The sequence below is a fragment of the Bemisia tabaci genome, chromosome 1 (assembly GCF_918797505.1).
Source record: "Bemisia tabaci chromosome 1, PGI_BMITA_v3".
Classification (NCBI taxonomy): Eukaryota; Metazoa; Arthropoda; class Insecta; order Hemiptera; family Aleyrodidae; genus Bemisia; species Bemisia tabaci.
In genome coordinates this window covers 64427604-64441089 of record NC_092793.1, presented here as the reverse complement: position 1 = coordinate 64441089, position 13486 = coordinate 64427604, and the positions used below count along the sequence as shown (strand labels likewise).

At 41.1% G+C, this 13486-nt stretch overlaps 1 protein-coding gene across 4 annotated transcripts in view; it reads right to left on the bottom strand.

The window, feature by feature from the left end:
• Positions 1-9274, bottom strand: part of LOC109041797 (dnaJ homolog subfamily C member 25) — a 58342-nt gene extending 49068 nt beyond the window's left edge. For 3 of the 4 annotated variants that reach the window (XR_011900671.1, XR_011900679.1, XM_072305415.1), the window contains exons 1-2: positions 9045-9274; positions 5939-6080 (exon numbers count right to left, since the gene is read on the bottom strand). Coding sequence is in view for 1 of the 4 variants with exons in the window: in XM_072305415.1 (XP_072161516.1) it covers positions 5939-6080; positions 9045-9153 (251 nt within the window). In the remaining 3 variants the exon portion in view is untranslated. Of the gene's footprint in view, positions 1-5938; positions 6081-9044 lie in introns of those variants that run through there. The other variant, XM_072305419.1, reaches the window with a different exon arrangement.
• Between the last annotated feature and the right edge of the window lie 4212 nt (positions 9275-13486).

Genomic DNA, 13486 nt, shown 5'->3' with positions numbered 1-13486 from the left:
CGGCCGCCGCGATGTTGTGGAGATAGCGCGTGGTCCTAATAGACGGGCGGGGGAAGCTTTTGACACCAAAGAATATTTTTTACATTTTTTATCGAACAGAAAAGATTAATAAACTTTATTTTTGATAGAAACTCATTCATGTCCTATAAGTCAAGTTAGAACAGTCAAAACCTATGACCACTGGTCAATTTCCGGAAAAAGGGCACTTAACGGAAAATTTTAGAAAATTTTAAAAAACAGTAAAAGAAGTGTAAATTTTATCGATGGCTGTTATTCATCCTTGGGTGTATGAACTTTGATTTGAGTGTCCAGGTTCCAATGTAAGTCACCATGAGTGGCCAGAGAGCAATAATGAAAACTTCAAATACGTTTTTCTTACAGAAAAAATTTTCGGTATGTGCCCTTTTCCAAAGGAGTTCTTCAATTATTAACGCCACTTCACATAACTTTGATTTATCTTTTTTCATTTGTTTCTTTTCCTTTCTAAAATTATCCGCTTTATAATGATTGAAACTTTCTTTGTCCAAAGATAAGGAGAGTTTTAAATATCTTAAATAAACATGGATAAGAGACGACAACAACGGACAATAGAGCGCAGGACTGCAGTTTGTGGCGACTCAAGCTCACCGAGCTTTCCTGCCACTTCATCGGCCAATCAGCGCCTCGCACTGCCGCGCTCACCGATCTGGCCTCCCATTGGCTCCCGCGCCTAGCGCACGGCGCTATATAGCGGCCGACTCCCGGCTCCATGTTTCACCGTGCGTTGACACTGTCCCGCGGCCACACGTTCCGGCACGGCCTTGCGCTCCCGCTTGTTCTACCACCACTCAGACCTGCTCCAGCTCTTCACTCTCTAAAACGGCCCTTCTTAGCAGAGAGTATAGAAGCTTCTTAGGGCCACCAAGTTTCGAGCACCCTCAGTGGTGACCTCCGACTCTGAACACGCCTATCCTTCTGAACATTCTTCCACGGACATTGTCATCTTTTGCAGCTTAGCTTACTTCCATCATCATTCCGTTGCCACTGAAAGTCACCGCTTCTTCAAACAATTGGACACTCCTCAGCATGGCTACAGGAAGAGAGAACTTCGACGATACCGATCCAGCTCTGAAGGCAGCGAACGACAAGAATCTGGCTCTCCTCGACCAGATGAAAATAATGCGAGAGGAAATGAATTTCTACCAGGCAGAACTCGCTAAAAGGCAACCCGCCATCGCCACCGTTAACACTGGCGAAAAGAAAAACATCAAGCTACCTCCTTTTAAATTAGAAAAACCGCAGCTATGGTTTTCACAGGTAGAATCCATTTTTACAGTTTGGAACATTTCAAACGAGATGATGCGATATTCTCTCGTATCATCTCAATTGGAGACCCGTGTTGCCAACGAAGTGGAGGACATTCTTGTATCACCTCCCGCTGACACGCCATACTCCAAGCTAAAAGCCGAGCTGATCCTTCGCCTGTCCAAATCTAAAACGCACCGCGTTCGACAACTACTCACCGAAGCAGACCTTGGCGATAGTACACCTTCGCAATTTTTGCGTAGGCTGACAGCGTTAACTGGCACTACGAAAGTAGATGAGCAACTCATGAAAACTCTCTGGCTGCAACGTTTACCTCGCCAGGCGCAAGCTATCTTGCAGACGCACTCGCAAGAAACATAAATCGATGAACTGGCCAAAATCGCAGACCGAATTTTGGAAATTGTCCCGGCTCCATCTGTCTGTGCCGCTGCCGCTACCGCACCACCTGAGCCTCAAACATCCAAACTGGAGAGGAAGCTCTTAGCTTTGACAGAACGACTTGACCAGCTTGAAATGGGTCAGAAAAAGTTGCATCGCGACCTGTCTCGCTCACGGTCACGCTCTCGTTCCCGCTCAGAAAACGACCGTCGTAATGGTGTCTGCTTTTACCATCACAAGTTTGGCGATGAAGCACGTGCATGCCGTCAACCTTGCAGTTACAAACCGAAGTCCACGCCGACAAACTCCACCGGCAACCAGTAGTGGCGGCCGCTGGTTGCTCCACAGAATCCAACCGCCTCTTTGTCACTGACGCCCGCAGCAAGAAGCGATTTCTGGTCGACACTGGCTCAGACGTCTCCTGCTACCCCCGGCGGTTCGTGCAGCAAAATTTACAAGACACTAGATATGAACTCACCGCAGCGAATGAATCTACGATCCAAACTTATGGTCACATTCCACTCAATCTGCACCTCGGTTTACGCCGTGATTTTGACTGGAAAAGGACCCTACAACAAAACGACCAAATCGGCCTAAACACGGAATCGTACGATTTTCTCAGGAATGATAGAGGGTCTTCCCAGACACTCAAATCTGGTCATATTTTTTGCCTAACCCCCAGGGAAAAAGTGGGGAGAGGGGGTCAAAGTCAAAACCTTTAAATTAGCATAACTTCTCAACGGTTTGTCATAGAAAGATGATCTTGGTGTCAAAATTTCCAGAAAAATGAGAGCTTTCAGAATACAGGTATGAAATTAATTAAATTTTAAAATTTGACCCACTTTTGGGGCATTTTACAAGGTCCCCCTTTCGTAAATTTTCGTTTTTTGAGATTTACGGTTGTTCGGTTCGCACGGATCTAAACAAAAACAATTTCAAATAAAAGTAGAGCGTTTAAGCTTTAAAACAAGCCCAAGATGATCTTGGGGAAACGATTAGAAGTGGAGTTATGAGTCTTCAAAGTTGACGCGGCGCGCGGGAACCTTGTATGTTCCGAGTCTCAAGGTCACCTGCGCGCCCCGGATTGCCTGCAGGTTGCAAGTTTTTGTGTTTTTATGCTTCTGTAGGTCATTCTTAATGTAAATCATTCAATGAAGATAGAATAATCGAAATTTTTTAATTTTACGGGAGGAGCGAGAGGGGGCTTAGAGTATCAACCATTATGTCCATCATACCTCATTAAACATTTGCTGACGATGATGATTCTGCTCTTATAATTTAGAAGAAACCATGGACCCTCAGTTCAAATATACATATGCTCCATACAGAACTGAACCATTTAGAAATTATAACCCATTGATGCCAAATTTTGGGGTACCCCTAATTTTAAAATTTTTTAATTGAGCTGTAAGGTACAGCGCTTGACGGAACTCACTTGGTAAAGCCAAATAGTTTCTCGTAGAAGCAGACGAGCTTTGAGCTTCAAAACAAGTCTCAGTTATTCTTAAGGGGGCTATTTGAAACGCAGTTAAATTTTTTTGACATTAATGTTGTGTACCTCGCCGAAGGCCCATTGTGTAAAATAAAAAAATTCTGATTAAACTATCTTCATTGAATGATTTACATTAAAAATGACCTACAGAAGCATAAAAACACAAAAACTTGCAACCTGCAGGCAATCCGGGGCGCGCAGGTGACCTTGAGACTCGGAACATACAAGGTTCCCGCGCGCCGCGTCAACTTTGAAGACTCATAACTCCGCTTCTAATCGTTTCCCCAAGATTATCTTGGGCTTGTTTTAAAGCTTAAACGCTCTACTTTTATTTGAAATTGTTTTTGTTTTGATCCGTGCGAACCGAACAACCGTAAATCTCAAAAAACGAAAATTTACGAAAGGGGGACCTTGTAAAATGCCCCAAAAGTGGGTCAAATTTTAAAATTTAATTAATTTCATACCTATATTCTGAAAGCTCTCATTTTTCTGGAAATTTTGACACCAAGATCATCTTCCTACGACAAACCGTTGAGAAGTTATGCTAATTTAAAGGTTTTGACTTTGACCTCCTCTCCCCCCTTTTCCCTGGGGGTTAGGCAAAAAATATGACCAGTTTTGAGTGTCTGGGAAGACCCTCTATCATTCCTGAGAAAATCGTACGATTCCGTGTTTAGGCCGATTTGGCCGTTTTGTTGTAGGGTCCTTTGTCATCGCCGACGTGGCGACCCCGATCATTGGTTCCGATTTCCTTGCTCAGTTCCAGTTGCTTTTTGACTGTCACAACAAGACTCTGGTGGACAATATCACAGGACTCAAAACGCACTGTCAACCGGCAAAAGTTTTTCAAGAAAGCGTCAAGGCTGTCACCGCCTCCGAAGACTGCGCAATCCTGGCCGAGTCCCCTGAGCTCACCCGTCCATCCGGTATTTCCAGACAGCCCAAGCATTCCACTTGCCATCACATTCGGACGACCCCTGGCCCTCCAGAATCCTGTCGCCCACGAAGACTCCTGGCTGATCGACATCGCATCGCCAAAGCTGAATTTGAAGCAATGGTCAAGGACGGTACTGCAAGACGCTCCGAGAGCCCTTGGGCCTCTCCCTTGCACATGGTACCCAAGAAACCCGACGGCTGGCGTCCATGCGGAGATTACCGCGCGCTGAACGCACGCACAATCCCCGACAAATACCCAGTCCGGCACATATATGACTTCAGTCAAAACCTGGGAGGATGCAAAGTGTTCTCCAAAATCGACCTAGTGAAGGCCTACACTCAGATACCAGTCAACCCTGACGACATCCCGAAGACGGCCATCACAACTTCACTCTCTAAAACGGCCCTTCTTAGGGCCACCAAGTTTCGAGCACCTTCAAGTTCATGCGGAGTGTCAACACCAGTAGCATGCGGCTGCTCTCTCATAAGTTTTACCACAGTTGTTCTCCGAATTTCGATACTGGGAGGCGATCGTTCAAGAATGTCATCAATGGAACATTTTTCACAACATTTTGCACGGCGAGAACTTTCTTATCGTCCTTCGCTAAAGATGGCCGGCCAGATCTTTGCTCATTGTGCACATTTTCACGCCCCTCTAAGGATGCACGTCACCACTTAGTGACCATGACATAGCTCATGCACAAACCACCATAAACAGAATATGATACTCTATAAATAATAACAGCACTTTGGTTTTTTTTGCCGTCATACGGCGCAACTCACAATTGGACACGTTTTCGGAATGGAGTTTCCTTGATTAACGAAAAGAGACTGACTGAAGGTGACTACATCATTATGGACACCTGCACCGATTTGAGCTGAATCTTTTAGGGTGATGATATCTTAGAGTATGCAGCACTGAGTATCAAGACTACTTAAGTAGTAAGATGAAATCTTATCATGTATATCAGTGAGGTAAACACTCACAACTGCGAACTTTCCAGCGCGCATGAATCTTGGACACGCGGCGGCAAGAGACAAGTGTGCCGAATTTAATCAATTGAAATTTTTTAGAAAGCTGAAAGTATGGCGATTCGAACGCTTTTTACAGATTTGAATCATCTTCGTCAGTTTAGAAGATACGACAAATATTAACTTACTTTACAAATACCCCTTGTGCTATTCCCGTAAATGGTTTTCCACATTGAGATCAAGAGTTCATACAGTAATCAATTTTAGAGATGATGAGAGCATATTACACATTAAGTGACACATCTGAGTAATATGTACACAAAATTTGGATACAATTTTAAAGACGAAAGTAGATTATTGCATTTTTGATGGCATTTTATTTACCTGATAGTCTTTCAACTTTTCGTTTAGTAGCATACTTTTTTAAAGCATAAAAATTCTTTCAATTTCTTCATTTCCCAATGATGAGTTAAAAGAGCCTACTTCGAGTGATTTTCATAAGGGCTTTTTTTTCATTGGAAAACGACTAATTGGGTTGTCTGCGCTTTCAAAGCAGTTTTGCTTAATGCTAGGAACCCTTGCTCTGAAGAACAATCTGCGCGTTGCACTGGAACGCAAAGAACAAGCTGGACCACATAGGACTAGGATAAAAAAGGAACACAGTTCATCACGGTCCTCTACAGTTCGCATTAAAAAAGCCCTAGTTCCACGCTTTCTTTAGTCTTCTCTGAAAAGGCTGTATGGTGTGATGGTATGAAAAAGAGATCACAATTAAATTATTAAACTCATTTCCCTGCTTGTATTGTATTAAATTAATTTTTGGATGATGAGAGATAAAATGAAGAAAATACTTACGCATTAGCGATTTTTTTGAAATTAGTCTCAGCCACGATCTTATCTTCTGGTTTGCGATGGAGGTCTGGGTGATATTTTTTTGCCAATTTACGGTAAGCCTTGGAAATTTCACTTTTGGTCACTCCTCTAGTGACACCCAGAACTGTAAAACACGACTAAAACTTAAAATCAAATGTTAAGCTCATGCAATGAAGGAATAGAAAAAGCATTTCTTATATTTTTCAAAGGAAATGCATGATTGCAGATGTCAGACCTGGACCAGAGATCATGTAATGAGCATCATGGGTTGCAAATTATCATTAGCTACGCATACCATTTGGTCAAATCCAACTCTTATCAAGGTCCAAAATTTTATAAGACATAACAGCAATTATATTTATCAGTAATTATTTTCGTGAATTTTGGCGACTAATGTTGCCCTAAGTTTTAATAATCTTAAAAATGTACTAAACTCCCTGTTTCAATAAAATTCATTTTTAACCTGAATGTTTTAAGAGAGGCCTTGGGCTGGGACACCGCGCATATGGCTTTACCAGTCACCGTATGCAGTCACCGCACACTAGTATCACAAGTACTGGACAAAACAGCCTTAAAACGTGACTAGGTATATTAGCACTTCAGAACATAGCAACGCTATGTGCCTGTTACATAATTTTTTTTTATTGTTTGAATTGAAAGAACTAAAGCTCCAGGTGTCACAGGAATTTTCCCGGAGTTTTTTGACCACCAGAAACCCCCAAAAAATCAACTTAAAAACGCCCCAAGATTCGGATTTTCAAAACGGTCATTTTGGTCATCACGGATCCGATACGCTCGCTGCGTCACAGTTCATGACAAACCTGGTCTTTACATCACTTGCGTATTTTCCCATAAGGAATTGGCAGACGTTTTATGAGGACTTATCTATCCATTTCTTATCTATTTATCTCTTTATGAAACTTTATCTATATGAGAGCTGGACGCTTTACAAGCGCTGATTTTACATTGTTTATGTAGGTAGCCAGAACACGAGTGAACACATTGGCCCAGATATTCCGGACCAAATTTCACCAAAAACCGCTGTTTGTCAAACCGCCCTCACCACCTACTAATTGCACCAATAGCCGAATACCGAGGAGGGTAGTCGCATTTTGTTTCGTACCCTCTTCATGTCATACGGTATTCAGTACAGGGGTGCCGACGAGGCCGAGGCGGGGCAATCGGTCTGGCCCTGGCCCCGGATTGCATGGCAAAACCACAGATCTTCAAGATGGCAGCCAAAATCGAAATGCGACCACCTCTCTTTATCCGCCTTCCTTGCATAATCAAATATCTGCTGTAATTTTGGTTCAGTGACCTACATAATGGAAAGGGGTAGCAAATATCACTCGCCATTCTGCCTGATATTCCTTTACGTAGTTGATACCAATAAAAAATCAATTTAATCGGTAGTGGCACGGCACCAGTTGTCCAAATCGTGCCCAGAGCCTCCATGACTTTATTGGATCGGATATAACATTATGAACATTCTACCCTTTCCTTCTGCAAACGCTTCACATGGGACTGTTTTCTGCATCTAGCATTATTTACCAAAGGTCATAAGAAGTCAGTTCTTTTTCAAATGACCAAGGTACCAATCAGAACCCACCACTCCATGACATTATTATTACACAACAAGGGTTCTTACCTATAATGTGATGGGTACAAAGAGGATAATACTAGATCTTACTGTCCTCTAAGAACTTTGGACCTTATTCTATTATTTCAGCAGACGAGCCTCCATGTTTGCTTGTAAAGTTTAGCCGCACTTTCCTTGAATTCTACTGAGTTTGACGCCTATTAAAGCTATTAAGCTTAAACCAGATATGTCTCTGTGGTAACAACGTTCTATACATATATGCATTGTAAAACCTGTGTGAATAAAGCTCTCGTACTCTCAGTATTATTATGTGTTGTACATAGGGTGTTCAAAAAGTTTTGCACAATTCCGGGTTTTGAGCGAACGAAAGCAGCTATCGATTTGCGGTTTATGTGTGCTTAAAATAGACGTAATTACCAGTAAAACAAGACTAAGAACAACTCTCTAGTTTAAAAAATGACAGAGATACAGGGTTTTGAAAATGACATGTAGCGTGACCGCCTCCAGGATTTTTAGCTACAAATATGTTTATCAAGGAAAAAAAAGTTAAATGAGAATTGAGTGTTTTCATTGAAAAAACTACAAAATCTTACGGAAATAGATGAATTTCAAGTTTCTTCATCGGATGACATGGATGACTCAACATTCAGCTGTTTTGGATAGATTTTTAAAGGTAAGTGCAGAACAGGGACCAAAATGGCGGAGTCCACTCCGTGAAGTGCCGCGAACGAGTGCTAAGTACAGAATTGCGGCACTTTCTGTGAATAATTTTTGATTGATCCACATTTTTTGACAAAAACAGTGTTTCGCACTCACCACACTCTTTTTATAAGTGTCTGTCTACTATAATTTAGCGAAAAGAACGGAAGCCGCTGTTCTAGATGTTTACCGACTTAAATACAACGCAAAACCAAAACCCTGGAGAGACTAGAGAACATCCATGAGAAAGTAAGTGAGGAGCAATGTACTTGCTTATTATTAGAGCATCCATCTGGTGTTTACTACTACCATTACTGGGAATTTGGGATTCAGATTCGCACGTCAACCAGGACGCTTTCTGCCCCATCATCTTAAGATAGAGGTAGCCATACATCGTGCGGGCAGATAGTCCGGTGCTCTTGTCACTCAATCACTGCAAATGTTATCCCAACTTACTAAAAAATGGCTTGTTCCTTTTCCAACAATGGAGCTGGAAAATATTACTTTAGACACGCTCAATACTTCTGTTGTCAAGGTGAAGAAAAGTGGAGAAATGAGTCCGGAACATCTCGATGAGGAGGCCGCTTTGTTGCGGTTTATGTTCTGAGATGGACTATCTTGCTGTTCGTTTGTTTACATTAGGAGTGAGGTTGACAGCGATGACAGACTTTAGTTTTCGATGAAAATTTGGTCTGGAATATCTGGGCCTAGCGCAAAAACCCCAGAGCACACCGGAACGGCAAAGTAGTAGTAGTAGTAGGTAAAGGTTCAAAATCATCATTAACTTACCATCATAACAATTTTCAAGACCGCAGTACAGCCCTTCAATCATACCAAGCACAACATTGTCGAAATAAAAAATAGGTGAAATATATATAATTAAACTCAAAGGCCTCATTATGTGTAATTGGTAATAGGATCAACTCATTCAAAATAGCAGACGATGATCACTGCCTGACTGCCACCTGCCACCTGCCACCGCAATGTAAGTTGTAAACAAAACAAGCAGCAAAGTTTTGAGGTTAGGACACGGACAGAGACGATTAAGCACTTTGAGAAGGAAAGAAAGAGGCGTTGAAAAGTTGCCACGAGCGCACCGGTAATCGACCGATGACCATTGACTATTCGGATGCTATCTCGTAGATTAGCGCGGGAATTTCGAAGAAAACAGTAGGATTGTAATTTTTAAAGTCGGAAATTAAAAAAATTTAAGTTGAGTGAAACATTAATTTTTTTTTTTTTTTGTTGAAAAACATTAGTTGAACAGAATGCCACTAATTTATTAAAGAGCTGATGACCTAACCTAACCTAACCTAACCTAACCTAACCTAACCTAACCTAACCTAACCTAACCTAACCTAACCTAACCTAACCTAACCTAACTTAACCTAACCTAACCTAACCTAACCTAACCTAACCTAACCTAACCGAACCTAACCGCTAAGTCAGTAAAAGTCGCTGATTTAGCTAACTATTTTCAATATTAAATTAATTGTTGTAAAAATGAGTTTTGACCTAACCGCTAAGTCAGTAAAAGTCGCTGATTGAGCTAACTATTTTCAATATTAAATTAATTGTTGTAAAAATGAGTTTTGTGACTTATTTGGACGAAGAATCATGATTGGGGGATTTTCCAGATTGGAAAAAAAAAAAAAAAATTTCCAGTGTCGGGAACCGAACTCGGCATCCTCACTATGGCAGGCGAGTGTTCTACCCATTGAGCCATCCGAGCGGCTGCATTGGAACCTGAGATAATAAGTAGTATATAAGGGTAGCGTTATTGTTGTTGAAAAGAAGATGCATCGTTGACCGGTGACCGACGCGGATGGTTGCTGGGGATTCTGCAACTTTTCATGCCTCTTTCCTTCTCAAGAGTAAACATCGACAGGGACAAGTTGTCTCTGGAGCAAAGACATAAAGACGGAGCACTAAAGCAAAAAATGAAGCTTCTAGAGCTTCTTTTCAATCACCTCTACTATTGGCTAGAGGATTGGCGGCGAAATCGGGACAAGTTTGAATTCAAATGTAGGGCGGGAACTAATAAATAAGATTGCGGAAACAAAGTATTTTAGGTTGATTTTTGCCCAAATTCAGGTACACACTCATATTTTATTAACTTTAGGTTAGTTTCGGTCCGTCGTCGACCGACTGATTTCATTTGGGAGTAACGTAGATCTAGAACTGTAACGGCCTGTTTGAACCTGCAGAACCACCATAAGCAGAAGAAAAACTGACTTTATCTGAGATTACTGCCTGTTACCGAGCAAAAGTAGGTGTAATATATTAGGACGCAGACCGAACTTTCTTAATATAATCGTTTTAAGCATTTAAAACACGTTTCGAAGAAGAAATAAGGAAAAATCAAGAGGACAAGTTCAAATCAAATTTCCGTTTGCCGCCATGGATTCCCGCGCTCATTTACCCACTCACACAAGCGCGCAGCGCCGAACCTAGCTTCACTTTTTCCCCGTGCTTTTAGATACGAGCGCTCCGTCTTTATGTCTTTGCTCTGGAGACAAGAGGGGTTTTCTTTTTTTGATCGGTAGATCTGCCTAAATCCACCGATGGAAATCCATCGGCCGCCATTTTGGTACGAAATTGCCCGCGATCAGTCGGGAGTTTAAGAACACACTTTCCACCAATGTAAACAAATGGATTTCTTCCTCTCATCAAACCTTTACCGCAATGATACTGCAATAGTGCAAATATATACTCAATGTACCAGCATTAACTCCTTTTTTGCTACAAATAAAGTACGGGGGAAAATATTACATAATTCAATACATAGGCGACAATGACGATCCAAGCAGAATCATCAGACTCAGCGACGGCGGGAGGCGCGAAATACTCACGATTTCTCGTTTGTTTGCTTGTTTTTGGCCTGAGATCTGGCTGAAGTAAGGTTAGGTTGTCCACCGGTGGCATAGAGAAAAAAAAGGAGGTGTTTGCATCTTGAGGATTTGTACCCACCTACGTCATCAATGTAAACAAGACGCTCGTTGAGGGTTATGTTGACGCTGTAAAAACGGACCATAATGTCCGATTTTTTTACTTAAATCAACTCTTTATTTAATTTCAAGCACTTTTTATAGAATGACTTTTTCCCTTAAATTACACCATTTCCAAGAAAATCGACAGGATAAAAACGTCGCTGTACCCAATGACGTCATCAAAGCTATAGATACTCTATGAAAAATTCCAAGATGCCCGAAATGCAAACACCTCCTTTTTTTTCTCTATAGGCCTCTATAGACGATCAAATTCCCGAACCAATTCCGATCAAAGTAGCATCAAAGTGTCGGGAGTCATCAGTCTGAAATTCATAAATTTGCTTAGTTTTAAAATGAAAACTTGACAGAAACGTTTCCTGTGGCAGGAAATGATGAATGATGGCACTCCTGTCTGATCTCACTTTGATCAAAAAAGTGCGGCCCGTCAAAATTTGATGGTAGATGGTGACCACCAGTCATCAGCATGTCTACTTTGATCGGAATTGGTTCGGAATTTGATCGTCTATAAAGGCCTTATGCACCGGTGGAGCTGTGATCGGAGAAATGACCGATCACTCCGATCACTGATCGGTGGTACCAAATCCACCGGTCGTACTTCCACCGGTCGTGACGTCAGCACCGACGGATCAATTAACGAACACAGTTTGGTGATCGGCGGTACCACCGATCAAAAAAAGAAAACCCCTAAGAGAGTGAACAGATTGGCCAACACGATTGGCCCAGATATTCCGGACCACATTTCACCAAAAACTGCTGTTTGTCAAACCGCCGTCAACACTTACCAAGCGGCGAGTAGGCCTTCGGCCATGCTCGGCAATCTTCGTAGCCAATCAGGTTGCCGCTCGCCGCCCGTAATCTCAAAGAAGGTTCGGCCTAGTTCGGCCCCTACACTTTTCGATTTTTGGATTTTGGCATTCGGCCTGATTCTCTTTTCCTCTTTTCCGTAATTAATAACAATAAAAGATTCATTTAATAATTACTTAGAGGCAACCTTGTCCAATTTCCCAAGTAGCATTTTGCAACGAAAAAATTGCAATTTAAATGAAATAAAATTTCCAGATGATTTCAACTTTCTTGCAAGAAAATTGCAATTATTTTACAACTTCTGACCCCCTCATTGTAAAAAAGTTGCAATTTTTTTTTTTGCAAAGAAATTTCAATATTGACGACCTTTAAATTTCAACCCCTAAATTTTCCGGGGAAATTATAATAATTCGAACCCATGCTTACCTAATGTCCTACGACGTTTAGCAGCATAAAATACCGGACGCCCTCGAGTGGGCTTGAACCCGACCCGCGAATGTCATAGCGGAGCACTCTTCCACTGAGCTACAGGGAGCTGTTGATGAGCAGGGTTGAAATCACGCCTAAGGCTGTTATCGCATGCATTGCGTCAGTGCGTGGCTCAACATTCATCATAGATTTGATTAACGCCGTTTTTCTCAGGCTTCTTTCTTTTGCCTATTATTTATTTTTTTTCGTGTTATTTATTTTTTTCATATTTTTTTTGTCTGATTTTTTTTTTCGATATCACGTAATAGGTACTCACACTAAATTTACACCGGTGTAAATTACACCACATACTAACTTGAGAACTTAAAAATATTTTCAAAAAATATTTTTAAAATATTTTCAAAACTTTCTTAAGGAATATTTTTAACATGCATGTTTACAGGCAATATTTTTGAATTATTTTAAAAATATTTTTCGTAAACATTTTCAAAATATTCCTTTAAAATGTTTTACAAATATTTTGAAAATATCTTAATTACAATATTGCCATGAAAATATTTTGATAAAGGTGACAATATTTTCAAAATATGTTGGGCTATATGGGTTAGGTGAGACATTTAAGTCGAAAAAACTTTAAAACAACTAGAGAATTGGATGCCAGGCACATGGCGTGAATTTGTTACAACATGATTGCACCGAAATTGCAGTCTTTATAGTGCCTTGAAAAAGAAGGTAGGCAACAAGCATAATCTACATTTCTTGCAAACTTATTGCAATAAAATTGCAACTTTTTAAGCGCCTTCAAATGAACGTATAGGTAACAAGCAAAAATTGCAATCAACTCACAATCAATTGCAATGAAATTGCAATCCATGCTACTTGGATTGTGCCTAGCGCCTCTACAACTTTGCAAATTTGGACGTTACCCTTTGTAGGCTGACACGATGCTCTTAGGGCCGTAAATTAACAAACAAGATGGCTGTCATC